Below are 12,385 nucleotides of genomic sequence, written 5' to 3'. Positions count from 1 at the left end.
GTAAAACACAATTTACAATAATTGTGATTTAAAAATATGATAAAAATTAACAAATAATTGCCACAAATTCAAATCTAATTAAAAAGCTACCAGGCACAGTTGTAATTTTGTTTGGAAGCTGACAATATAATGTAATATTGAAAATTGACACTACAATTTACTTTGATAATAATATGCTATCGTCTCTACATTATCTTCTCCAATTCGTTTTAAGCTCGATTCGCCTTCTTAGAAATGTATCTTCTTCAACAGGGCCACACAGAAATGTGCTCGCTACTGCTAGAGCATGAAGCACAGGTAGACCAGCAGGCCAAGAACGGACTTGCAGCTCTGCATTTAGCTGCTCAGGAAGACAGGGTGCCGGTCGCTCAGCTGATGGTCAAGAATGGAGCAGAGGTAAGGTTCTTTTTCGACTTTTCTTTCTTCTTCTTAGTCATAACTTTCTATGTCTTTGGCCAACCAAGTGTGACTAGCTCACTAGTGGATAAAGATTCCGATTCCAGCTGGTACAACGTATTATACAACATAATGATCTTCGGCTGTTCTTTTACAAATGCTTCCACTACTGGACAAAGGCCTTTCCTCGGATTTCCTCAACGACAGATCTTGCGCTGCCCTAATTCGTTATGAGAGGCCTGCTTACCCTATGTTTTCCGATCCATGTTCGCCACTCGAGAACTTTTCTGCCTCAACGAGATCAGTTCTAAGACTTTGTGCCCTATCCACTGCCACTTAATCTTGATAATTCCGCGGACTATGTCGGTTACTTTGATTCTTCTACGGATACCAGGAATGAAGGATGCATGCAATAATTTTACTATTTTTATTTAGGTGGACATCTGCACCAAGGGTGGCTACACACCGTTGCATATCGCCAGCCACTACGGGCAGGCTAACATGGTGCGGTTCTTACTAGAAAATGGTGCTTCAGTCAAGGCCCAGACTACACATGGGTAAGTTTTTACCAAGAGTGGCCGAGTGGGTATAATAATAGAAGAAAAAAAATATTTTTCCTAAATTACCTAAGTAACTTTAAAATTTTTGACCGACCAGTAAAATTATCCTCTTCCACTAAAGTTTATAATTTCTGACATCAGGTATACCGCGCTGCATCACGCTGCCCAGCAGGGGCACATCAACATTGTCAACATTCTGCTCGAGCATAAGGCGGACGCAAATGCTACGACTACGGTAAGTTTCCTACATCATCAGGTCATTTCAAGGTCTCTCTAATTTACCGGCCAAGTAGAGGGTTTTGGTCAACATTCCCTATACTGGGTCTTGGTCGTCTTTTGCCACATCCATGGGAAAGTGGAAGTGGTCTTTAATTAGTAATTTTATGAACATGTCACTTGTCTGTCAACAAAGAACTTGTTACAGCAACAATGTTTTCTTAGGATCTTTGGTTCTTAGACAAGTAGTCTTACCACAAAACTTTAAAGGCAATTAATTCTAGACCATTGGTTGATTGGTAGAGAATGCCTTTAACATTAAGTCCATCATTTGTTAAACTTTACGTTTAACAAAGTGTAATATCTAAACAATATTATTTGTCTACAGAACGGCCAGACGCCTCTAGACATAGCGTCCAAGCTAGGCTACGTGACAGTCATGGAGACCCTCAAGGAGGTGTCCGAGCCCTCCACGGCCCAGGCCTCCCAGGAGAAGTACAAGGTCGTGGCTCCAGAGACCATGCTGGAAACCTTCATGTCGGACTCTGAAGAAGAAGGTGGTAAGTTTGATTATGTCTTGTGTGAAAGACTTTTAACAATTAAAAAGACTTGTGGAAATTGCTCTCGCCTTGCTATTAATTAGAAAAGAGCTGATGTTTTTTAAGCTGTTCAAGAGACCTTTGAAATATGAAAAACTAAAAATAAAATCAATATAAAACTTCCGATCTATGTACCTAATTGCTGTCGTTCTCCGATCAATTCGAAAAGAGCTGATGACTTTCAAACCGTTGAACAGATCTTTATAAATTATAGACTTAAAACTCTCTTGATCAAGTCTGCTCTCAACAAAAGAATACCACATCAAAATCGGGCCATTGGTTTAGGAGGAACGTCACAGACAGACACTAGGGCTGGGTTACACCATCTCACTTTAACTTTAACAACGTCAAAACTCTGTCAAACTCCATACAACAAAACACCATTATCGTCAAAGTTAGGTGGTCCAACTCAGCCTAGGAGACGGTAAATTTATAACACCCTTCTATTGTGCATGATCTAGCAGTTACAAACAAAATACGTAAGGTTTATTTTCTGGTGAATTTATCCTCAAAAAAAAAAATTATTTCCTCCTAGGAGAAGACACCATCCTCAACGACCAGCCGTACCGCTACCTGACTGCGGACGACATGAAGTCTTTGGGAGACGACTCTCTGCCCATCGACGTCACTAAAGACGAGAGAACAGAATCAGCCATGAGCCATAAGAATATCATGGAAATGTCTCAAGGTAATATTAAAGAAATTAAATAAATTTTGTTAAGGCCAAGATCTGTAAGTATTGGTCTTGGACTGAAATTAAAAAGAACAAGCGTTCAAAATTTAGAAATTACTAACTACTTAGATGAGACGATGAATGTTGTTTATCGTGAAAAGGCGCGTCACGAGCTTTCGATATTTGTGTCTTAGGAATTATAGAAATTCTCGCCCGTATTCACGAACGATGCTTGCTTAAGTGAAGTAGCAAATGGAACGCACAGCGTTGAATAGACCTCTATGATTGGTTCGTGTGATACCCTGTGCGTTCACGCGCACTGTGAGACCTCTTAGTAATGTTTGTGAATACAGGTGTCTCAATTCTGATGATGTCAAGACCAATAGAGCGGTAAGGGCTATATTTCACCGGGACACCATGGCGGCGCAACCAGTCGCCGGCTACCAACAAAATGTATACAGCTCTATAGAGGGTTACTCACCTGGTGTCCGTTTGGTTGCGCAAAGCTGCATAGGTACATTTTGTTGGTAGCGGCCACTGGTTGCGCCGCCATGGTGTCCCGGTGAAATATAGCCATAACTATCGTCTGTTTCATTTCATTTTCTAATTTCTCAAAAAAATTGGTAACTTTACGTATCGAGTTACTTTTTTCTCCAGGGTTCTCAAAAAGAATCTCTTTCCAAATGAAACTAAGCTCTATTACCAACTGATAGAGTCATTTCTCCCAGGGTCCGTGAACGGGATGCCGTACCAGCCGCAGCAGGAGGTGGTGGTGAAGAGCATCAGCCGGTACAGCACTGCGCAGGCGCCGGAAGGCTACTGCTACAACGTGGATCCTACGCAGCCCAAGTCAGTCCTATTTAATAATACCTATTATCTATCTATATGTACTTATAAAATAAATCTGTAGAGAGGTCAATTCTGTACATGAAATATATTTTCAAAATAACTATCAGGGGGTGATTAGTGATCGATACTGATGCCAAAAATGCAATCAGTAAAATTTTTGTCTGTCTGTCTGTCTGTCTTTCTGTCTGTCTTTCTGTCTGTCTGTCCGTCTGTATGTTCCTTATAGAAACAAAAACTACTCGACGGATTTTAACGAAACTTGGTACAATTATTCTTCATACTCCTGGGCAGGTTATAGTATACTTAGGAATTCCCACGGGAACAGGAATTAGCGGGAAAATCCTTTTGTATGAAAAATCTAAACCGCTTAAGTTAGACGCTTGAAATTTGGTATGTGGGTACCTTAGTAAACCTAAAGCTTAGTTACAACAAGGAATTCCCTAAATTCCCACGGGAACGGGAATTAGCGGGAAAAACCTTTTGTATGAAAAATCTAAACCGCTTAAGTTAGACGCTTGAAATTTGGTATGTAGGGACCTTAGTAAACTTAAAGCTTAGTTGCAACAGGATATTGCAAAATTCCCACGGGAACGGGAGTTAGCGGGAAAAAACATTTGTATGAAAAATCTAAACCGCGTAAGATAGATGAAGGGGGCAAAACGGGATCCACGCGTACGAAGTCGCGGGCGGCCGCTAGTACCTAAATAAAAATATTCGAAAGTTTCTGAAGATAGCTGAATGGATGGATGAAAGTTTGTTTGGAAGTTTCCATTTCATGATGGCAGTATATTCCAGTATGGGCATGTATGGAAGTGCGTACATTACACCGATTTCGATTTCATACAAATTAGAATCGGGCCCAACTATCGGCCGGAAATTCGGTGACCTGCGCCTAGGCATAATGTGCATTAGAAGGCTATAATTTTTAACGATATTGAGTTAGTTGACTATCAGAATTTCTCGTATGTAGGTATAACGTTCATACGAATGGTACAACACAGCACAGGTAAAATGTACGAAGTTTGATTCATAGAGCGGCTCGTTGTTCTTACAAGCAAATGCCCTAGTCTATACTTACCTTATGTCGATCTGTACCTCTAGTAGGAAAAACTTTCGAGTTCGTTTCGTTGCGTATTCAAAGTGTCATCGAAAAATTTTGTATGAAAAATTAAACAGCGCCCCCTATATTATAGCCGCCCTAGGGGGCGCTGTTTAATTTTTCATACAAAATTTTTCGATGACACTTTGAATACGCAACGAAACGAACTCGAAAGTTTTTCCTACTAGAGGTACTGACCAACTGAACTTCACGAGGGTGATTCAGGTTTTTTTTCTTATTTCCAATTCACAAAGCTGATTGAAGTAGATATTTTGTAATGAAATCCTTCTCTTTCATCATTTATTTCAGATTAATAAAAATGTCTAATGAAAATCCTTATCATTCACGCTATCTGAACATGGACCAACAGAAAAAAGCTGCAATGGAAGAAGTAAGTTAATTTCATATTAATTACCGTAATTTAAGGTTTACTTTTAAAATATTTCAATTTCAATTTTTAGTTCTGTCTCCTTCGAAACTACGAGTATGACAAAATAGTTTTTTTAATTAACTTCACAAGGTATATTACTTTATCTATCGAACGATTTAACGTCTTCTGCATGTCGTAGGTCTTGAAATGGCGTTTTGTAATGTATCTTCAATTTTAGTTACTAAGCTACCAAATCATCTAGAAACATTATTGTCGGCGTGTCTTTTAGCTGCTAAATTGTCTATTATCTTATTTGTCCACTGTATTAAAAAANAATATGAATGTTTGTTTCTGTGTAGCTTCCTGGTATCGTTTCTGGTGGACGCCCGAGGAGGGGCGCTGCGGGGTTGCCGCGGGGGAGGGGTCAGAGTTATCGTGCCCCCTCTTTCTGCTCAGCAGCCTACTAGGATTACTTGCAGGTATGGAAACGAAAGAAATGTTATCAGTTTTACTTTATCTATCACTCTATCAGTCTTCTTCTATGCTTTTTTTGTAAGTTGTTTATGTAACACAATTTATGATCTCTTGATTATGAATTTTAACTACCTGTAAAGAGTGGACTTACGATCTTATAAAATTCTAAAAAAATATACCAACCGAAGTGAAAACCTCCTCCTTTATCCTTTTTGAAGTCGGTAAAAAATTAGATTCTGTTCATAGACAGGAAAAAATATTGAATAAGCAATACCAGTAGTACCTATTTTCCGTATCTGTTTTTACTGAACACTTAAGTAAGTAATATAATAATTTTGCTATTTTGTAGATACCTCAAGCCGTCCAGGATCAACCACATGCCTCCCCTGATGGAGGGAGAGGCCCTGGCAGCGAGGGTTCTGGAGATGGGACCAGTTTCTGCTAAGTTTTTGGGGTAAGAGTCATTTTTGTGGCCATTGTAGGTAAATTCATTCCTTTGGTAAATTGAAACTTAATTGATGATATTTTCCAACAGGCCTGTCATCCTCGAGGTCCCCCACTACGCATCCCTCCGAGGGAAAGAGAGGGAGATAGTGATCCTCCGCTCAGACAACGGCACGAGCTGGCGCGAACACAACGCTGACGCCACTGATGACGTCGTTCAAGACATACTGCATGAGACTTTGGAAATTGAAGGTAAGGACATAGATATGTTGTAAAGTACCTTAAAACCACTTGTTAAGAGTATCAAACATACACTTTTCAATTGATGTAACGAGTCAAGAAAGGAATATTCACAATATAGGCACTTATTGAAGACTAGCGAATTGCAAATGAAAGACTAACTATAATGAAATGACTCTCAGAATTGATTCAAGTTTGTGCAGGAGCACACGCTTATCAATGGTCATTAGAAAATGACCTTTCTGTCCACCTCTCGAGTGCATCCAGGCTGCGCGCTTGTCTATAAATTAACCATCTGTGCCTTGGTGACATAAAGTTGACAGATGACCTCATAAAGGTTGTAACCAGGACGGCACTAGATGCAGGCCGCTATTAACCGGTCAATCTGGAAATCATTGGAGGAGGCCTACGTCCTTTAGCTGAAGTGATGACGACGATAAGATGAATGTTAAGACCAATCTTGATTCCTACTTTGATGTGTCATTTTATAAAACTTGGCATTCTTCCAACAGAAACCAACGAAGAGGAGAAAGGCTGGGACGCGCCGCGTGTGACGCGCATCCTGACGCACGACTTCCCGCAGTACTTCGCGGTCATATCCCGGATCCGGCAGGAGGTGCACGCTATCGGGCCTGAAGGTAACCTTGAATATCCTTCTTAATAATAATACCTTAAGATAATATACAAAAAGAAAACTTCCAAGAACCACAAGTACAGAACTTATGACAACACATCAAGCAAAATGCTGTAGACTTTTGCAGTTGAAATAGGCGCTATTTTGCAAAAAAAAAATGTGTAGTATGAGGTAGTATGATATGCTGTCGACTGTACCTGAGGATGAAGTGACCCTTGAGATTTCATCAAAATTTAAACATTGATGCAGTTATGTACCCTTGTACTCTTAAAATGTATTTACTGGTTAGGGTCCATTTTGCATCTGAATTTTCGTCTGGTGATCCAGTCACTTGACTCCCAAATTCTCAATTTTGTTTTAAAACCGACCTACCTCTATTTATTTAAAGTTTGATCTTCATTTAGGAACTCTTCTAATATTTTTGCAACAATATTCAAAATAATACAAAATTTCTAAATTGTCATTACTCTATTCAAGGTGGCATGGTATCCAGTTCCGTGGTTCCCCAAGTGCAAGCGGTGTTCCCTCAGGGCGCCCTCACCAAGAAGATCAAAGTCGGCCTCCAGGTAAACCTCTTCAAGCCTCGCAAGGGCGTCAAGGACAAAAACCTCAAAAAGATCACGGTCAATAACGTTTCTAAGAAAAAACGCTTTTCCCTCATTTGGTAGCGTCAAAACAGAAACCAAGAGTTTAAAAACAGCTTTAAAATTCTATACTGCGCTATGTTTGGTATTAATGAATGTGTAATCTGTTGTGGAAGGATAGTTACTCTTTCATCCGATGCTTCATAGTCAACAATTAGAGCTACATCACAGTCGCCTTCAAGTGTAGTTTATTCCCTTCTGAATCTATATTTATACCTTTTAGTGGTAAAGAAACTGTGGATTTTGTAAGTCTTTCAATTCCACATTATATTGCCTTCACAATTTTAAAGATCATCGAAATAGGTTCTTTATAGATTAAGTATTTTTCTAGTCACTCGTAGTTACCATTTTTGAGTATTATTTATTGAATGTAATGTGCCATAAACATCAACTAAAACGTCTTTTGGTAAAGTTATACTATTGAAATACGAATATGTTTTTTTTATACTATAATCACATAATAAATATTAGTAATCAACACTATCTTAAAAAGTTATAATATTATTGTATTCTTGATACTCTTTTGTATAATTTCATATCCAATCTTTAATTTAAAATTCGACGTAGTCGGCTATTTGCTTGTACTATATTACGATATTCATTAGGGTGGTCCTTATTCCTACGAAAAAAAATTTTTTTCTTATATTTTGCGGGGCACCACGTAATTTGAATATATACCATATGAAAGTCTTTCATTATTTTTTTTTTAATTTTTAAAAGACATTTAGGGGTCGCTACCAAGGTTTGAATTTTAAGTAAAAACTAAATCTGTATTTGATAGATTCATTCATTTTTAAAGCCAAAGCCAAATAAAAATATTACAAAATTATTGTTGTTGCTATAAACTAAGATATTATGTACAATGTACATATTTGAATCAATTATTTTTAAGATATAAGAGTTTACTTGTTAGTATCTCGACGCGTCGGTACTATGGTCGGTATAGAAGAGGGGTTGAGGGGAGAAGGGGACAAGAAGCGATTGTCTATTCTATCTAAGCGATGTTCATTTGCACGTAAAATGTGATATAAACACTTAAATAAAACATTTATGAAACCATGATTTAAGATTTTCAAAGCTTTTGTAAATATTTTGACAGCTGGTAGCGACCTCTAAATCTTAACTAAAAAAAAAAACAAAAAAAGCTAATTTCATATTTAGAGGTATATAATCGAATAAGAAAGTGCCCCGGGGATAATTCAAAAGTCGAAAAATAAGGACCACCCTAATATTCATATAACGATTATTACCAATTACACTTAATAACGTTATTCTTATAGCTTTGTATACCTTTATAATTTTATCTACAAGTACTTTCTTATCATTTTTATCAACAAGTGGTGTTGGAATGATTGATTGATCTAGTCTTCTTATAGTTTTATGGTTTTAATCGCCAAAACGGTTGTGTTCAATTTTATCAGTAGTTTTTAGATTAACTAAAGTACAAAATGGAAATGCCAAATTTTTACCAATCTTTTTTTACATTGTTAGGAATATTTTTTAAGTTTATATTGATTTTATTTTGTTCTTTTCAACGGAGATACCTGCAGCAATATAGTTTAGCTTTTATATTTTCGGAAGTTTAAAATAAATTATTTCACTTAATAATTGAAATAATTGTATCTCGTTGGAAAGAAAGGCTTAGTTGTATACCTAATCATTTACGAGGAACGTGTCGATTTTATTCCATTGCTTAAAATTTTCTCACATATCGTAATTTTACTATTCATACAAGCTCACTTACTATCTACAAACAAAGTGATTAATTTGTTTAAGAAATAATAATATACCAGCATTTAGGATGTACGTTACTCCTTAGGAATAATGTCATACCCAATAAATTTAGAATTAACTTAAAAATGTTTAAGCAAAACTCATGTAGTGGGAATTTCAATAAAATGTTTTTAATATCATCGTTTGTTTTTTGTAATAAGCAAAGTTGAAATATGAAATCACTGTCAATCAGTCGGGTTTCTCACACTGCGTTTGAACGCTACATCTAAAGTAAATCTTCTCTAGTTGGTCTTTAGGTTCAGATTTTATTAGCATGATAAGATACTATTGTATTCCTTATAATGTATGAACTTTGTACTTTATAATTTTGTGTGATTTAACTGAACTTGTAACTGGAGTGACGTATGATTTTACTAGCTAAGTAGAAATAAATAAGTATTTTTAAGGTAATGGCTAAATTTATTGGGTAATGTCTCTATGCTTTTATGTTCAATTGTTATTTGAATGTTATGCGATTATGTGCATTATTTCCTAAAGACCAAACGTGAGACTTGCATGATTGTATTTTGTTTATGTTTGCTGTATTATTTTTGGATGTTTAAAGCTTATTAATTTTTAGTATCAAAGTGTGTTGCATCTTGTTTTGAAGCGCATGTGTGAGAAATAGAAGATTCTGCTACACACGTACAGAGAAAATAATATGATTTATTTTTTAAATGCTTTCCCTGTGATTTCATATGTTCATATTTGCTTATTTTTGCACCAAACGCTCTACGCCACCTACCTTTTATTTCAAAAGAAAATCATTACTTATGTTTTTTTACAAAAGAAAATTGTGTTAGTAGAAAGATTTATACGTTTTTTTTTCTAAAAAAACAGAAAAGAAACATCTGATAACAATTCAATTTATGTTGCATCTGAAAATAATGGTAAGTGATATCTTAATATTATTTACCAAAATTATTATTACAATTTAATTTTGCAATTCACGTGACCGCTTTTTGGCAAAATCCGCGTTTGGTCTTTAGAAATAATGAAGATTTAGAAAATTAAACTTTCAACATAATAGGAGATATGTTATTTCAGGCTCAGATAATAGATTCGGAGTTGACCGCAAAATTATTGGGACGAGGCGTAGCAGTGTCACCCGTAGTGACAGTTGAACCACGGAGAAGGAAGTTCCATAAAGCTATCACTCTGAGTATGCCGGCTCCAAGACCACATACTCAGGGCATGACAAACCAGTACAGCACATCTTCAGCCCAACCCTTAGACTTCTCTGCTCCATATCAGGTATGATTACAATAGTTTGCTTTTATACTATTGCAGATCTATTGAGTTATAGACATGGCCGAGGACTTTTATCAAATAGCTCAAGTTTTATCAATTAAATTAACATACTGTATAAAAGAAACTTTGAAACGTTTCACTTATGGAATTAAGTGCCATTTGGCTTGATAAACGGTCCTTCAGTCAGAAATAACTGAGTGATCTGTGTGAAGTGTTGCAATGGAGTATGGCTTGTACTTGCTACCTTGACGACATAATAATTTGCTTGCAAACTCGTGAGGTAAGTCTGCCTATGATATAAGTAATTAGGCTTGAGATAATCGGCTTTCATTTATTAGGTAAAATGAGTTTAGTGAAGTGAAACCAATATTCCATTACAACACGTTAGCTATGTAGAATTTAAATAGACAAATTCAACCATTCAATCAACTTGTTTAGGTTCGAATAGCGTTTACTGTCTAACATTATGAGATCGGTAGAGTTTTACCTAGATTTTGATCATTTTACGAATTGATTGTGTATTATAGTCAAAACGATAGAGTTCAATCAATCTGTATCTTATTATAGACTTTTTTCTCCTTGATAAATTTTATTAAATAGTGTAGCTAACAAAAATATTACAGTTGTAGATTTACAACTCCCAATTTTATAGACAAAGGGATGAGCATGTTATTTTTGACAAGTTTAGCTTAGAATCATTCTCAATGATCAAAAACATTACATGTGGGTAAAAGTTATGAAGTAAATATGAGCTCATAAACAAAACTCTTATCAACCTAATCAAGCAACTAAGCGCTTATAGCAAATACACCAAGCAGCTAAAGGGACGCGTCCCTGTGTGTGCGTATTGTGCGTGTCTACATTGTCTTTGTTCTCGTGTTTGTGTGTGTTGCACGCTCACCGTGTGTGGCGCTATATAATGTGCTGCCACCTATCGGCGCGCCAACAGGGGTATTTCGCAAACGATCTCTCGAAGGTAAAAAATTAGAAATATTATAAAACAGAATCAAAATGTCGGTTTGAGTTTCATTGTTTTCAGTTGAAAATTTCTTTTTCCTATACAAATTTTGCGTTAATGATTTTTCACCGAGTCATTATTTCTATGTGATATTTATACTCTAAGATCGATTCGAAGAGTATAACTATCAGACACATTGATTTTCTTCCCTCTATCACTTTTGAATGCTTTTCCATTTTTGCTTCTCATACATTCTTCCTCTTTGCACGGGCTGAGATTTTTACGCTTTGTTAATTCACGTTCACTCTGTATCATACCATACATGTGTCTTGGGACGTCAAGAAGTGCACTGCGACTTACTCACTGGACGTTGTCGGTTTAGAACAAGTGTACAAATAAACATAAAACCTAGACATAACTAACTGCAACTGTATTGGCACATTGTAAGAGGTTGATGACACAATATATCTGTTTGTTTAGTATAAGCGTAATGTTAACTAATATAATCGATGCGGTGCCATATACGCCATATTCATTTCACTATAAGCGTCAGTGTTCCCAAAATTTTCTTTAGTTGCTTGTACTTATCAGAATTCTTTTCCAAAACGGCCTATCAGTTTTGTTCCATTTCATCTTCTCTCCGTTTGTCTCATTTCTGTTCTTATCATTATTTCACTAAACACGTTTTGGTTTTTATATTTATTTTCGTTCAATTGGATTTTGGGCTATGTTCAGTGAATGTCCTTCGAGAGATCTGTTTTTCGAAAAACCAGACTGCAAATTCTTTAATTAGTTTGATGACGTAGATTCATTGTTTTCGTTTTGAGACTAAAGCACTATATTTGTAAGAAACAGGTGACAGAACACAGTGTGCCACATTATCAGTCACTTTTTCATTTGTAAACAATACAAAAATGGTACGTTATTTGTTTTTGTGTGATGTGTTGTCTTTGCTTGTTGTGTGTTTGCTATATAGGCCGTTTTGGAAACATTTTCTGTTGATTTTGTTTCGTTTCTTACTGACCTATCTTTCAGATTTCCAATCTATCTTCTACATTGTTTTAAAGAAAACTTTGTGTTTACTGTAAAACTGTTACACTTCTGAAACTTTCACAATACTAGTAATGTATAAACGTTAACGTAGTCGATATTAGTTTTAATTGCGTAGAAATTTATAATAGTATGGTGAAGATGATTTAGAAGTA

General features: G+C 36.2%; 1 protein-coding gene across 1 annotated transcript in view; it reads left to right on the top strand.

Moving 5' to 3' along the window:
* Positions 1-12,385, top strand: part of LOC114353723 (ankyrin-2) — a 63,009-nt gene that overhangs the window by 20,812 nt on the left and 29,812 nt on the right. Inside the window, 14 exon segments of the mRNA XM_028305800.1 lie at positions 253-396; positions 832-953; positions 1,098-1,191; positions 1,561-1,732; positions 2,307-2,459; positions 3,173-3,293; positions 4,763-4,783; positions 5,122-5,241; positions 5,586-5,690; positions 5,772-5,932; positions 6,433-6,558; positions 7,032-7,120; positions 10,019-10,189; positions 10,192-10,225. Of these exon segments, the coding sequence (XP_028161601.1) occupies positions 253-396; positions 832-953; positions 1,098-1,191; positions 1,561-1,732; positions 2,307-2,459; positions 3,173-3,293; positions 4,763-4,783; positions 5,122-5,241; positions 5,586-5,690; positions 5,772-5,932; positions 6,433-6,558; positions 7,032-7,120; positions 10,019-10,189; positions 10,192-10,225 (1,633 nt within the window).

The sequence above is a fragment of the Ostrinia furnacalis genome, unplaced genomic scaffold, assembly GCF_004193835.3.
Source record: "Ostrinia furnacalis isolate ACB-3 unplaced genomic scaffold, ASM419383v2 OfSCF1799, whole genome shotgun sequence".
Lineage (NCBI taxonomy): Eukaryota > Metazoa > Arthropoda > Insecta > Lepidoptera > Crambidae > Ostrinia > Ostrinia furnacalis.
Note: the sequence above shows the minus strand (reverse complement) of the source record. Positions and strands in the feature narration are given on the sequence as shown.